At 38.7% G+C, this 16,815-nt stretch overlaps 1 protein-coding gene across 1 annotated transcript in view; it reads left to right on the forward strand.

Annotated features, from left to right (window-relative positions):
• The window catches only part of LOC131427467 (ATP-dependent RNA helicase bel), a 29,314-nt gene extending 12,515 nt beyond the window's left edge, over window positions 1–16,799 (forward strand). The window contains exons 2-3 of the mRNA XM_058590683.1: window positions 13,473–15,732; window positions 15,792–16,799. Coding sequence (XP_058446666.1) covers window positions 13,473–15,732; window positions 15,792–15,910 — 2,379 coding nt within the window. The 3' untranslated portion in view covers window positions 15,911–16,799. The remainder of the gene's footprint in view (window positions 1–13,472; window positions 15,733–15,791) is intronic.
• Window positions 16,800–16,815: the final 16 nt, after the last annotated feature.

The following is a 16,815-nucleotide window of genomic DNA, read 5'->3' on the forward strand; positions in this document are numbered from 1 at the left end:
GCGGTAGATGAAAGTGGAAATTTCTAAGAAAATCTTCAAGTTCTCCCGAACATCGGTGGAGTAATTTTGAAATTAGTTTTATGATTATGCAATAAAACTACCGTCAAGAATAATGATAGTTTAAATGTTGAAAATATAAGGAAGCCCTGTCTTTTACGATTGCCTTCAGCGTTTATATTTTATTCATCACACTTTTTGTGAATGACTAATAACTGCCGGTCACTAAGCGGATTGGTTTGATTTCAGCGCAATATCTTTAATAACCTTGAACAACCAAAACAAAGTCACGGTGCCACATTGCGAAGCGAAACTTGACCTGGTTCAACAGATTTCCCAGTCGGCACGTAAGTCTACAATTGAATAGATAGTGCTATTGCAGCTACTGTCACCAGGAATCTTTCGAGGGTAGGGCAAGAACATACGACAAATGGCTTGCGAAACCGTTGTCTTTTACTCTGACATTATTTTAGAATAATGTAATTCCATTCGGTATTTTATAGTGAAAGTACCTTAGTATGTTTTTGATTGACATTTCAAATGATAAAATAAAGCGAAATCATTTTTGCTGAATGAAAAACTAGTGCACCAATTGAAATCAAAGATAAGATATTAATTAAACGATGCGATACCGCAATTGTCCTGGTTGAAAAAATCTACATCCTGCAGTTCAATTGCTTCGGTAAAGATTTCATGCGAAACTCGCGACTCTGGAATCACCCTGAACAACATTGAAATGCCGCGTGATGGCTGTGATAAGAAAGAGCGCAATGGAACAGACGTGCAAAGTTAGAAACAAAGGAATGAGACAAGCTTTCTCTTGCATTGTGCGGGGCTACACTTGGATTCAGTATAAGCACTCTCGTCGATTCGTTACTGCGCAAGCATTTTGAATTGCACAAGAGAAAATGACCGTGGTTGCATTTCTCTTTGAAATCTAGATGAACATTGTTTTGTTATTTATTTTTATGCTTGGTATAGAAAACTGGAACTTTTAACTGTGTTGTATGAACAAAAAAAACGAATAATCTTGGAAAAGCTTGACAGGCTAACAGAATTTCATTCAATTCATACCCATTCTGATCATGATAACAATCAGTCTCCGAAGAATAATGACGGCACAGCTGACAACGGCGGAATATCCGCTTCTCAACAACAGTGAGAACAGCTTATTCCGTATTGGAATACAACTCAAGTAAAATGACTCATTTATCATTTGCTGCTACCCTTCTGATCAGTTCAGTTACCAGCAGCACTATAGTATGGCGTGTCAGCTCCGTAGTGTAAGTGTATTTATTTCACGAAGGTCAGCAGTGCTCCTCGCCAACTATACAGATACAGTTGGCTTAAACTGGCTCAGTCCACTCAAGGTTGCTATATACCTATTTGAGTGAGCGTGGGGCAAAACCGGCACCGGTAATGGTTGAAGTTTTATATTTTTTCTATTTCGGAAAAGTATTTCTGTTTTTACGACTCATTCCAAACGTTGATTATATATTATTGCAAATTGTTTTTTACCAAACAGACGGCGTTATAACAAATGGTGGTATTAAACCAAACTGGGTAACATCCTCTCCAATCATATGAAACAACGCTTTGCTCAAGAAACTTGTTGAGTAATTTCAACAAACGTCTTGTTGCGAGATCAGGTAGATTCTCACCAGAGGAAACATCTGGTCAAAGATTTCTATCAAAGTCAAATAACCATTTGTTCGAGCATTTTTCGCTCTAATCAACTGTGTTTTTATTCACCATTTATTTGACAGTGTTAAAAAAGTAGGCTTCAATGTAAGAATTTTGTTTCACTTCTCTAGTAAATAAACATACTTTGTCTCACCGAGGGTTCTAATATTTTATTCAATCGATATTCTTTGTCGTATCATTTGGTCATTTGGAATATATTATACGTTTTTCAATTACTAAATAAATTTACAGTTTTACAAACAAAACTCCTCTATACAGCAAGTAGTGAAATAAGGTCTTTCTCTTGCCATTTAAAGAATCTTATTAAAACATTTGCAAGATTTTAATTGTTTCGCGTTTCGTCTTCTGTTCATCAGGAGATTACGATGGACTTTAAATGCACTGATGTACACCTTAAAACAAGAACGTAAAAAAATTTCAAAGCTGCTCCAATTTGTAGATTTGTTAGTTGATGACCAAACGAATCTGTAATGACAACCCTATCTATCACTTAGTGGTGAATTCGATGTTTCTAGGATTTACAGCCGTTGTTACAGACAGAGTCTATAAGTGCCAAGTTTCTTTAAATAAGATATTAATAACAAATAGTTATCCTCTTCCACCAGCAGAGAACATTTTTTCCTCTTTGTCGAATGCAAAGTTTTCTGCTCTCTCGATTTAGCTGGTACATACACCCAGTTTCTATCAGTGATGACACTTTTTCATGAAGTCAAATCCGTAGATTTGACTCCAAGTCTACTTATACTCGTCTAATTTAAAAGGTATTTTATTCAGGCCTATTTGCGTACAAGCTTTACGTGGCCGATTTAGCTGAGTTTTTAGATAATTTTTTTTTGTATTGAATCTCGTTGTCACCCTTTTTCTAGGGGGAGAGGAGCTTCCATTTTCCTCCTGCGAGGATTGAGGGGCAGTTTGTTCGTGGTTCGTCTCGCCACCCATTGCCGTGGTATTGTTGTTGATTTCGTTGCTAGTTGCTGTAGATGCGCCTTGTTGTACATTGTTTGCAGTTGCTGGTTGGTTAGATGGTAAGCTGTTAATTGCAGCTGATGTACTTTGTTCTATAGGAGATACGTTGGATGGTTTCGTTGAAGGGGATGCTTCACTGTTGTTGGTGACTGTCACAGGTGTACTGGGGTTGCTTGGGGTTGGTGTGAAGGAAGCACCGTTGACCTTTGGCGTAGTTGTCTCCTTGTCCGGTTTATCACATGGCTTACCGTAGTGAACAGCTTTTTGGCAATATTGACATGTGGCCATCTGATTGTCATAGGTAACATGTGATTTGCACAGGATTCTTGTATCCTGACCGAATGTCACATAAGAAGGTATAGGCCTCCTCAAACACATGCGTAACAAACGTACGCCATTTAGAGTACCGGGGAAAAATTCTTCCACTTTTCTTTTTCGATAGAGAGAATCTCTCCGTATTGGGACATGGTTTTGCGAATATAAGGATCGATGACGCTTGAGAGAAGATCATGCACACGCACTTCTATAGCACTATCTTCCATATATACTGGAATGTTGTACTTGATATTTTCATGCTCCACATAGTGCACATTATTATTGTCTTTAGCTAATTGAATTTCACCCAACTCTTTATATAACTGGATATAAACAACATTATTGGTCTTATTGCATTGAAGTATATGCACACGTTTAATGTCAAGATGCATTTGCTCCTTAAGCAAACCTTCAAACTCTCGTATCGAAGGTCGAAGTTTGCACTGTCTGAAGTCAACAATAATTGTATTCTTTCGTACCGGCGGTAGCTTTTGTTCGTTTGGTTCACTCATTTCGAGATCGTTCTATTGTTCACTACACAATACTGTACTTGGTTTCTTCTGTCCCGAACGTAAGCGGTTTTGGTTTATCGACTGACTTGGATGAGATGTGAAACCGAACTGCTTACTTATACTCGTCCATGCTCCTTTGAGACGAGCTTGCCGTGAACTTATATGGAGAAAAACTCAAAATGTATCTAAAAAGATGCTTAGAATTAAAATTAGTACGTATAAAATACAAATAAATCCATCAATAAAAAAAAACTTCGTAAAATCAACAGCTTGGAATGTCGAGCGATAAAGACAGGCTTCCTTAAAATGAATAATCAGTGCCAGTAGATGTTTGATAGTTTTTATAATGGGACATACAAAAAAATCTGTAAAAATATTGCGACAATATTCAAGCATTTTGCGTACATATCTTGCAAAAAATGCATTTGTTCAAAAAATGAAAAATCCGTAGATTTTTAAAGGTCCATTCGTAGATCCGTAGAAAATACAGAAATCCGTAGATCTACGGATAAATCCGTGAGGTTAGCATCGCTGGTCTCTACTCATATAACTGTTTACCACAGGGACCAAGTTCAAGTTCTGCAGTATTTCATAATGTCATGGACCAAATTCTCAACGGATTAGACGGTACTTGTTATTTGGACGATGTGCTCATAGCTGGACAAAACTTTAAAGAATGTTTAGACAATTTGCAAAAAGTCCTCGGCAGATTATTCAAAGCTAACATATATGTAATTTTCAAGAAGTGCGAATTTTTCGTGTCCTCTTTGCAATATTTGGGACATTTGATAACAAATGATAGGCTATTACAAGCTCCCGACAAAATCTCAACAATTGAGAAGGCAAAAACTCCTGAAAATTGTAATTGAAATCCGGTTAATTGTGAAATATAATTTCATTCAAATGGCTGCCTCGGCTGGCTTTGCAGTACGCCATACGGTCGGTCCAGTTTTTAGTACATTTTCAATTGTATACAGCTTTATTTCATCTATGGCTGCACGAATGTTGTCCTTCAAGGCTTGAATTGTCTTTAGCTTGTCCACATAACACTTATCTTTGACAGCTCCCAAAGATAATAGTCTAACGGCGTCAAATCAGCTCCGAGGCCGTCAAACGACATCCGAATTTCGACTTATAATTCGATCTTCGAAGACTGTGCGCAGAAGATCGATCGTAGCGTTGGCTGTGTGACACGAAGCGCCGTCTTGTTGGAACCAAATGGTGTCCAAGACTTCCTCTTCAAGTAACGGGAAGAACCAATCGCTAATCAAGTTTTCGAAAAAAAAATGGCCCAATGATGCCGCCAGACCAAAATCCGCATCAAACCGTCACTCTCTGAGGATGCATTGGCTTCTCCATGATAACGTGCGGGTTTTCCGTCCCCCAGATGCGACAATTTTGCTTATTAACATACCCGCCGAGATGAAAATGTGCCTCATCAGAGAAGATGATTTTTTGGCACACATTCCGCAACATTACCATGATTTTCAAAGTAAAACTGCACTATTTTCACGCGTTCCTCAAACGTTCAGCGGAAGGATAAAACTAAGTTTCTGTCAAATCAGAAGTGACATTAAGGTTACCAATGTCGAAATAACCGCTAGTTCAAACAAAAAAAATGTTAGATGGCGGACCCTGTACAATCTTTTGAGAATGGATATTTCTTTTGAATGTACTATAATTTTATAACTCAAAATTGTCATAAATCGTTATTACAGGCAGAGTTGTTATTTTTTCAAAAATCTGTCTCTGGCTCAAAAATGTATCTGGATTTGTCTATGTACAACTATATACAAGGAAATTTTGACCGAGCTTCATTTTCAGCTAGCAAAAAAACGGTCTCACCACCTATCGTATTGCGACCAGAACCGTAAAGATCTGGTGAGATCTGACAAAATCTGGAAAAAAATGTAAAATCTGGCTAAAACATCTGGTTCGTTTGAGGGCCTGGCGAAACGAGATAAATCTACCAACCTGGCAACACTGATTACAGATGCATGCACTTACGGATTATGTACGATTCAGACGATCCGGCTTCTTCCGTCACCGTCACCGGAACGTCAAAATTACTCAAATGAGTTTTCCCTTTGCGCATTCACACGATCCAGCAGAGATCTGGAACGTCGACGTCCGTCAACGGCAAGCTCCGTCAACATTTCTCCGAAAGAATATTTGACGGTCTGTGATTATCGCACACATATCCGATTCATATGATTACGTTATTGAGCTGACGTATGTTATGTATGTTTATGATCCCACTCTTAAACGAAATATACCATACATAAGTAATTAAACTTATCAGTAGATTTTCAAAGTACGTAACGTTGTTGAGTGGAACTGATTGTATTGTTTTATCCTCTTTCTAGTTAATTTTGAAAGTTATTTATTCGATTAAAAGGTAGGAAAACAACAGATCGATTGGGTTCAAAAGCTCCCAGTTTTTGTATTAGTGGAATAAAATTGTGCGAAACTAAGTTCTTCAAATTCAACGTGTAAGAAAATGACATGACGGACACAGATAGGAAACCGGATCGTGTGAATCAGAATGACGTTGACGGACGTTGACGTTCCGGTGACGGTGACGGAAGAAGCCGGACTTTAGGCGGTGTGTTAGTACAAATGGAAGGAAAAATATTCAACGACAATCTTCTAATCAGGGTTGCCTCCAACCATCTAGGGAATTACTGTTTATGTTTTCGTCATTTTTGTTCGTTTATTCATGCCTCAGTGTAGCACTGCACCGGTGCAAATTAAAAACGAAAACGCCATTAGTTGTCAGACACGTTTCAAATGCACACATCAGTTAAAGGAGGCATACGTGAGAAGTAGATGCAAATCTCTATAATACTCTATAATTCCGGAACCGAAAATGGGTTCCAGATTAAATTCAGAAGTTTTGTAGAGAACTATAAAATTATCCATTTACTCTCTCTTTTTGCGCGTTTTTTTAATGCGGTTTCTTTTTACGCTGCTTTTTTCCGAAGTTTTTTTTAAGCGGATTTCCGAAGTTACGCGGATTTCCAAAGTTACGCGGTTTTTTTTGGCATCAAAAAAAAATTTCGAGTTGGGAAGTCTTAAAATTTTTCTATGTCCCAAAGTCGATTTTCACAAAAAAAATTTTTTTTTCGAGATTGCACCAGATCTGGACTAGAAGTTCACATTTTGGATATCAAAATGACTCCAGACATCGATAATCGACACCTACTCATCATACCCGTTCCAAAAATACCCATATTGCATGGGTTTAGTTGAATTTTCATGAACCGAGAACCACCATGTTGGATTTCAAAATCACTTCAGACACCAATATTCAACATCTACTCATCATACCCGTTCCAAAAATACCCATATTGCATGGTTTCAGATGAATTTTCATGAACCAAGAGCCGCCATCTTCTATTTCAAAATGACTTCAGACACCAATATTCAACATTTACTCATCATATCCGTTCCAAAAATACCCATATTGCATGGTTTCAGATGAATTTTCATGAACCAAGAGCCGCCATCTTCTATTTCAAAATGACTTCAGACACCAATATTCAACATCTACTCATCATATCCGTTCCAAAAATACCCATATTGCATGGTTTCAGATGAATTTTCATGAACCAAGAGCCGCCATCTTCTATTTCAAAATGACTTCAGATACCAATATTCAACATCTACTCATCATATCCGTTCCAAAAATACCCATATTGCATGGTTTCAGATGAATTTTCATGAACCAAGAGCCGCCATCTTCTATTTCAAAATGACTTCAGATACCAATATTCAACATCTACTCATCATATCCGTTCCAAAAATACCCATATTGCATGGGTTTAGTTGAATTTTCATGGACCGAGAGCCACCATGTTGGATTTCAAAATGACTCCAGACATCAATATTCAACACCTACTCATCATACCCGTTCCAAAAATACCCATATTGCATGGGTTTAGTTGAATTTTCATGAACCGAGAGCCGCCATGTTGGATTTCAAAATGACTCCAGACATCAATATTCAACATCTACTCATCATACCCGTTCCAAAAATACCCATATTGCATGGGTTTAGTTGAATTTTCATGAACCGAGAGCCGCCATGTTGGATTTCAAAATGACTCCAGACATCAATATTCAACACCTACTCATCATACCCGTTCCAAAAATACCCATATTGCATGGGTTTAGTTGAATTTTCATGAACCGAGAACCACCATGTTGGATTTCAAAATCACTTCAGACACCAATATTCAACATCTACTCATCATACCCGTTCCAAAAATACCCATATTGCATGGTTTCAGATGAATTTTCATGAACCAAGAGCCGCCATCTTCTATTTCAAAATGACTTCAGATACCAATATTCAACATCTACTCATCATATCCGTTCCAAAAATACCCATATTGCATGGGTTTAGTTGAATTTTCATGGACCGAGAGCCACCATGTTGGATTTCAAAATGACTCCAGACATCAATATTCAACACCTACTCATCATACCCGTTCCAAAAATACCCATATTGCATGGGTTTAGTTGAATTTTCATGAACCGAGAGCCGCCATGTTGGATTTCAAAATGACTCCAGACATCAATATTCAACATCTACTCATCATACCCGTTCCAAAAATACCCATATTGCATGGGTTTAGTTGAATTTTCATGAACCGAGAGCCGCCATGTTGGATTTCAAAATGACTCCAGACATCAATATTCAACACCTACTCATCATACCCGTTCCAAAAATACCCATATTGCATGGGTTTAGATGAATTTTCATGAACCGAAAGCCGCCATCTTGGATTTCAAAATGACTCCAGACATCAATATTCAACATCTACTCATCATATCCGTTCCAAAAATACCCATATTGCATGGGTTTAGTTGAATTTTCATGAACCGAGAGCCGCCATGTTGGATTTCAAAATGACTCCAGACATCAATATTCAACATCTACTCATCATACCCGTTCCAAAAATACCCATATTGCATGGGTTTAGATGAATTTTCATGAACCGAAAGCCGCCATCTTGGATTTCAAAATGACTCCAGACATCAATATTCAACATCTACTCATCATACCCGTTCCAAAAATACCCATATTGCATGGGTTTAGTTGAATTTTCATGAACCGAGAGCCGCCATGTTGGATTTCAAAATGACTCCAGACATCAATATTCAACACCTACTCATCATACCCGTTCTAAAAACACCCATATTGCATGGGTTTCGTTGAATTTTCATGAACCGAGAGCCGCCATCTTGGATTTCAAAATGACTCCAGACACCAATATTCAACACCTACTCATCATACCCGTTCCAAAAATACCCATATTGCATGGGTTTAGTTGAATTTTCATGAACCGAGAGCCGCCATGTTGGATTTCAAAATAACTCCAGACATCGATAATCAACATCTACTCATCATACCCATTCCAAAAATACCAATATTGCATGGGTTTTGATAAAATTTTACGAACCGAAATTCACTATCATCAATTTCAAATAACTTCAGACAATGATTTTCGACACCACCCGTTCCAAAAATAATCATACTGCATGTTAAGATTTGGTTGAAATTGATTTTCAATACCACACTCACCTCACGGAATATCACCATGTGGTAGTGAAAATCGCGCATGGGTGATAATCGTGATAATGCTTTTGAATGATAATCATGTGTGAGTTTACGAAACATCGCTAAAGTGAGATTGAACGGGTGATGATTTCCCCCATACTCAGCGGTGATATTTGATGTTTTGAAAATTTCGCACACCGATATTAAGTGATAATCGTTTTCTAATATCATTCTCAGAATATCAAATGATTTTCTTCATGATGTTCGGCGATGATTTTGTAAGTGATAATCACCAACAATTATTATCGGCGATAATAACTGATTTTTGATATTTTGAGAATGATAATGCCAACACTGCATGTTACCCTATAACTCCGGAACCGGCAGTCAGATATAAACAAAATTCAGGAATTTTTTATGAGAACACAAGACCTTTTATTTGAATCTAAGTTTGAAAATTTTCTTAGAGACCTCTAAGTAGACACTGAGGATGAATGCAAATAGCATTCGAGTAGTTAGTAGTTATAGCGAAATAGTTTTTTTCATCAAAAATAGTTTTTTGCAATCAAAAAGAAACATTTCATTTTTTTAAGACGGTCTAGGAAAAATTCTCCCAAATGTCGCTGGCCACGCGAACTGGAAATAAGGGAAATAGTGGTAAAAATCTCCAAAACAGAACAAACCTATTTTTCTCATATATGACTGAACCGATTTTCATAAACTGATATTGAAATGAAAGGTGTTGTGGTTTTATAAACTGCTATTGAATTTTAGCCGCATCCGACTATCGGATCCGGAATTACAGGAGGATCGTGTTTGAATTTTCAAATTGTTTCGGTTTATATGAAATGCTAGTTGAAGCCCAATCGATTTTTTTTAATCTTCCAAGAGTCAAAGAAAACTATTTTGAAAAATACCGCAATGTTTAAAATCACTAGGTGATTTAAAACATATTTTTAACATGTGAACAGGATCTTAAATCGTCATTTTGAGTAGCGCTCCGAAAGAATGTCTCAACGTACGTGAATCATTTTATAGAGTGATCCCTTCATAATAGGTATGCTTTATGCTAAAAGTGGTCAATCGGGACTATTAAATAACAGTAAAGTAAAATGCAGAATTGGTCTCTGTTCAACATATAATGAACAGAAGTAAACCGAATTTCGATACCTTCTTCTGGCTGTAGATTTTAGAGTCCAAAAAAATGAAATATTTTATTCAGTTGGAACTAAATTTTTCAAGTGTGTAGGTGATAAAAAAAATATGAATTGACTAGTTGAAATAATTTATGGTAGAAATGAGATCCCAATTAAAAATAGTTTATACGGCATGAAAATCAAATACGGAGCATTATTCAGAAACACCTATTTCAGTTTCAGCTTACTTCCACTAACACTTTTGATTAGCAACGAACACATTCCTATATGGATTTTCTCTTGCAGAAAGTATTGCGAAATTAAGATTTATGTAGCTTCTATTAGTAACCCCGCAAAATAAGAACCTTTAATTTAACACGCGAAAGGTAATGGATATGGAAGGTTGTCGTAAAACTATTTATTTTTTCGGAAAACTGCTTTTTTAACAGAAAATATTTAGTTTTGTTTATTTTGTGTAGCGCAATCTAATACAAATGCATTGAAGCAGTGTAGCTAACTTATTTATTAGGGAATTTAAATCTACATTTATAAAATGTAAGAAATTTTCCATCAAACATTGGTGAAAATTCTTTCAACTGACTGACATTTCATCCAAAAAGTCATCCTGAACATTTGTTTGAGAAGAAAATATTGCTCAAAACTCAATCGTTCAAACCAATTTGATAAACTGGTAGCACTGCATATATAAATACATACACTGAAAATAATTTACACGCTAGCATCATGTGCAAAGCCTTTGATCTATCACTGCTTGTAGAACACATGAAATTTATTAAAATATACACTTAACTCATAAAATGAATGTAAAAACTGTTGATATTTAATGGAAATCATGCTACGTTTATATGAAATGCACATAAAAACGATAAGATATATCGTTACCTCTAGATTCTATATGCATTTCATGTGAATGTCACATTGTTTTCCACATAGATTTCAATTGAAACAGAGTTGACCGATTCAAGTGTTTTGCACATACATTTGTGCTGTACTCATTCCCACTAGAAAATGAAGTGTTTAACACATGTAGTTCGATTCAATAGTAAAACACATCACATCCAAAGGAAAAAAAACATCAAAGCTAAGTGAAAAATAATGTAATCTAGCATATTAGTGAATTTGCAATATAGGAATATGTTCGTTGCTAATCAATTGTGTTAGTGGAAGTAAGCTGAAACTGAAATATTTTTTCTCGATCAGTTTTCGGGAAAACGGAAGAGTTTTAGACTAAAATTTTCGCTATTTTAAGCAGAATGAACTGGTTTGTTTATTTTCATCCATATGGAAGATTTATCATTAAAAATGAGAAAAAAAACGCAGGAATTTGTTTTTACGCACAGATTGTTGACATTACTCATACTGATTACTGATGAGCCGAAGGGGAGACGCGACGAAATAGAAACAAAAAAAAAACACTAAATGTGATCTATTTTACTTATCACCCTGTATACTGAAAAATCCAAATAAAATTCAATAGTGTTCTAAAGACTGTCCCAGAAAGTATGGATGCAACCAAAAACCGCTGCCATTTCGCAATGGTTCAGAATCTGTCAATTTTTATGACTGCGTCCTGTAGTTTACACTATTCTCTAACCACTTGTGTAGTTTTTTATTTGTTTTCATTAGTTTGTTTCGAAATGCGTGGACTTTCAGCAGAACAACGTCAAAAAATTGTGTACAAATGGTGCACAGAACGCGGACTGTCACTGAGAAAGATAGCAAAAATGGAAGGAGTAAGTGAAAAAGCCGTGAGGATAACACCTTTGAGGATGAACCGAAAACGGGTCGAAAAAAAGGTCCTGCTAACTCTCAGTATAAGGCGTTCGAGCAAAAGAAGGAGGTTTCGTTCGAGATGTGGCAAAAAAAGTGGGCACTTCGAAGTCAAATGTTCTTCGTGCTAAAGAACGTTTGAATCTTCGAACCTATAAGAAGCAGAAACAACCAAAACGTAGTCCGAAACAAGAAACATCGATCAGACCGAGGGTTCGAAAGCTGTACAATACAATTCTTGCTGGAAATTTGAACTGCATAATCATGGACGACGAAACCTACGTGAAACTGGATAACAAGTCCTTGCCGGGACCACAATATTATACGGTGCGAGAAGGGCAAGTGTTGAACCAGTCCGAGACATTGATTGAAATTGAAAAATTTGGTAAAAAAGCTCTGGTCTGACAAGCAATTTGTAGCTGCGGTAAGATTTCGAAACCCTTCATCATCACTGCTTCAATGAACAGCGAAATATACATCAAGGAATGTTTACAAAAACGACTTCTACTCATGATTCGAAGCCACAAGGATCCTGTTGTCTTCTGGCTAGATCTTGCTTCTTGCCACTACTCAAAATCAACGGTAGAATGGTATACTACCAAAAATGTCACTTTCGTCCCAAAAGACATGAATCCACCAAATTGCCCACAACTTAGACCAATTGACGAATTTTGGGCATTAACGAAGGCACATCTTAGGAAGCATGTCTCGGCAGCCGAAACCATTCAACAGTTCGAAAAAGATTGGAAAAAAGTGTCAAAACTTGTCGCCAAGAAGTCTGCACGGAATTTAATGAGGAACGTTCGCAAGAAGGTGCGCCAGCTAGTCTACAATGACTAAGTATCAAATGTTGAGAATAATATTCTGTTGTTGTAGTCTAATATTATCAGTATATCGAATAAAATTTGAATATCTAACACTTGTGACTTATTTACAGCAAAATCAAAGTGCGTCCTTACTTTCTGGGACAGTCTTTATGGGAAAGTAAAACCATTCATATAAAACTAAGTTTGAAAACATCGGTTTAGTCATTTCCGAGAAAATCAAGTGCATGTTTTTTGCACATACACTGGTATACGACACACACAGACATTTTGCGAACTCGGCGAACTGATTCGAATGGTATATGACACTTGACCATCCAAGCCTCGGTTCAAAAGTCTGTTTTCACAAAGATTTCATATCCTTTCTAATGAGAAAGGCAAAAAACAATAAACATCCAACAAGTTCAATTCCGTTTTATGTTACCGTCTGATGGGGTATTAAAAAGCTGCTGATTAAGCCAACTTTGCGTTTACGCGAACACCACAAGGTAGACACGTTCTGAAACGTGTCAACGAAAAAACACTGCCGACAAACGAAGTTTATTCACCTTGTCTCAGTCGCGTCGTTTAGGCCTTTGTGTATAACCAGTCGTGACTGAATGATTGAATCATCGAACCTATTATAATTGTTCTTTTTTTTCTTTTTTCCCCTTAATTCTAGTTTGCTGGTCTGGACTTGCAGCAGCAGCAGCAGCTGAGCAAGCAAGATTCTGGAAATTTTAAAACTTCGGCTGCTCGTTACGTTCCACCCCAGCTGAGAAGCGGCCGTAGTGGTGGTGGTGGTGGAGGCGGTAGCGGTAGTGGCTCTGAGACTGATCCAAAGCCTGCTGGTGTAGGCCGTGGAGGATACGGTCGTGGAGACGATTATTCCGGGGGCTCATCCAGATATCCGGACCGTGATCGTGGTGATTACTACAACAACCGTGGTGGGGATTTCAACCGTCGCGGAGGCGGTGGTGGACGATTCCAAAACGACCGAAGAGATAATTACAATCGCGGCGGCGGCGGCGGCGGCAGTGGTGGTGGATACAGTAACCGTGGCGGAGGCCAAGAACGTGCTCTTGATCAACAGCAACCACCTCAAGAGTTCCAACAGAATGGCGACGAAGTACGTGACGGCCAGTTTAACGATCGTGATGAACAAAGAGCCGGGGCTCACTGGGGTAACGGTCCTCGCGGTGGTCGCGGAGGGGATTATCGTGATAGGCCAGTGGATAATCGCCCACCACAGAACGACCGTTGGCAGGAGCCGCCGACAAACGGAGCAGCAGATTTTAGAGAGGGATATGGTGCCGGAAGTGGCTCCGGTGGTTACGGAGGCAACCGTGGCGGAAGAGAGGACCGCGGACCAGCTATGGGAGGACGCTGGAACGAACGTGGCAGAGGAGATGTCGATTATACACAGCTTACCGATCGTGATGAACGTTTGGAGATGGAGCTCTTCAAAAACGGTAACACCGGTATCAATTTCAGCAAGTACGAAGATATTCCCGTGGAGGCGACGGGCGACGATGTCCCAATACACATCAACTCCTTCTTGGATATCGAGCTGACAGAAATTATCGATAACAACATAAAATTAGCGCACTACGATGTACCGACGCCAGTTCAAAAGTACGCCATCCCGATCATCATGACTGGTCGCGATCTGATGGCTTGTGCTCAGACCGGTTCGGGCAAGACTGCCGCCTTTCTTGTACCAATTCTCAACCAGATGTACAAGCACGGAATCAGCGCTCCGCCGCAAGGTCGTCCGTTCAATCGTCGCAAACAGTATCCACTCGGATTGGTTTTGGCGCCTACTCGGGAGTTGGCCACTCAAATTTTCGAAGAATCCAAAAAATTCTGTTACCGGTCACGCATGCGCCCGGCCGTTCTGTACGGTGGTAATAATACACAAGAACAAATGCGCGAACTCGATCGCGGATGTCATCTGATTGTTGCTACCCCTGGTCGTCTAGAAGATATGATCATGCGTGGCAAAGTAGGGCTCGACAATATTCGGTTCCTTGTACTCGACGAGGCTGATCGTATGCTGGACATGGGATTCGAGCCACAGATTCGTCGTATTGTTGAGGAAAGCAAGATGCCTCCGACCGGGGAACGTCAAACATTAATGTTCTCAGCCACCTTTCCGAAAGCAATTCAAGAACTTGCTAGTGATTTCCTCCATAACTATATATTTTTAGCTGTCGGTCGTGTTGGATCTACTTCCGTCAATATTACACAATCGATCTTTTGGGTAGATGAAAACGATAAGCGTTCCCATCTGTTGGATTTACTCTCAAATATCAATGCACAGAATGAGGGCGATGATAAGGATTGTTTGACGTTGATCTTCGTTGAAACCAAGAAATCGGCGGATGCGTTGGAAGATTTTCTCTACAGTTACAACCATCCGGTGACTAGCATTCATGGAGATCGTACCCAAAAGGAACGCGAGGAAGCATTGAAGTGCTTCCGTTCGGGTCGCTGTCCAGTTTTAGTTGCTACTGCTGTGGCCGCTCGTGGTTTGGACATCCCTAACGTGAAACATGTTATCAACTTCGATCTGCCGGCGGAAGTCGAAGAGTACGTCCACCGTATTGGTCGTACCGGTCGTATGGGCAACCTTGGTGTTGCTACTAGCTTCTTCAATGAGAAGAATCGCAATGTGGCCAACGGTTTGGTCAGACTGCTGCAGGAGACACAGCAGGAAATACCCTCATTCCTGGAAGATATGACCACCGATCGTTCGTGGGGTGGTCGTGGTCGTGGAGGTGGACGCACGCAACGTTATGGAGGGGCAAGTTCTACCTTTGGCTCTAGAGATTACCGTCAGCAGAATAACAGTCGCAACAATAATCGTGACCAGCGCGGCGGTGGTGGCAGCGGCTCTGGAGGCGGCGGTGGCCGTAGCAGCTACGGTGGAGGAAATTACAGTACGTATTATCAGAATTCGTGTTTTTTTTCATACTCATTATTTCCGGTAAAATTACAGATCGCGATGATGGAGGCTACTATCGCAACGGCGGAAGCAGCGGTGGCGGCGGTGGTGGAAGTTATGGTGGCAGTTACAACAATAACAGTAGCTCTGGACATGACTGGTGGAACGAGTAAGTGATCGGGTTCCACGATAAGGAACCCTGACACCTTTTTCCAGAATATTAATGGAAACACATACACAACAGCAACTTCGTATTAAAAATAGAACACAGATGAGATACCCACTTTAAATCAACACACATAACAAGCAAAAGAAAAAGGCTATTTTTCGTTTTTGCAGGAAATAGATGGTTCATTCAGAATAGAATTCGGTTGTAAAATCTAGCTACAATATTTTTTTTAAATAATCCAACTCGTTTTACTGATGCAAAACAAAGATGAGGTGAAATCACTAGCTCTTTGTTGGAAACAAAAATATGGTAGCAAAATTTCTTATTTATCAAATTATTATAAATGCGTTTTAAAACATCTCGCAGGCTCACTAGGAGATCACAATGAATAAATGAAAATCAGTGAATAAAATGTTTCTCTAACAGACTTAAATAGCCCCAAAAAAAATAACAGCAACAACAAAAACTAAATGCAAATGAAGTGAGTATATCAAATTATGGATACATTTTCTATCAGCATGATAATGGGGTGCCTTCGTGGAATTTCTGGCAATCGCTTCTTTCTACATCAGCCAGTTTACCGTGATCAGAAAACTGAAACGAAACTCTCGTGTCGATACTAATAAACCCAAGAAGTGATAGCGCAGAACAGAACGGATTGTCCGAAAACATCTGAATACTGTAAGAAATGGTCAATCTGCGAAACATTTTTTAAAGTGAAAAACGCAGACGGACGAACAGAAGGGCAAACAATGAATTTAAAAAAAAAACTCATTTTACTTCTAATAAATTCAGTACAGAAATCAACAACAACCAATTGTGACAAAATATCTTTAAAGACCAACGGCAACAAAACTGATAAAATATAGACAATTCGATGAAGAAGGTAAAAATTTTGTTTATTTTTCG

The sequence above is a fragment of the Malaya genurostris genome, chromosome 2, assembly GCF_030247185.1.
Source record: "Malaya genurostris strain Urasoe2022 chromosome 2, Malgen_1.1, whole genome shotgun sequence".
In the NCBI taxonomy this organism is placed as follows: domain Eukaryota; kingdom Metazoa; phylum Arthropoda; class Insecta; order Diptera; family Culicidae; genus Malaya; species Malaya genurostris.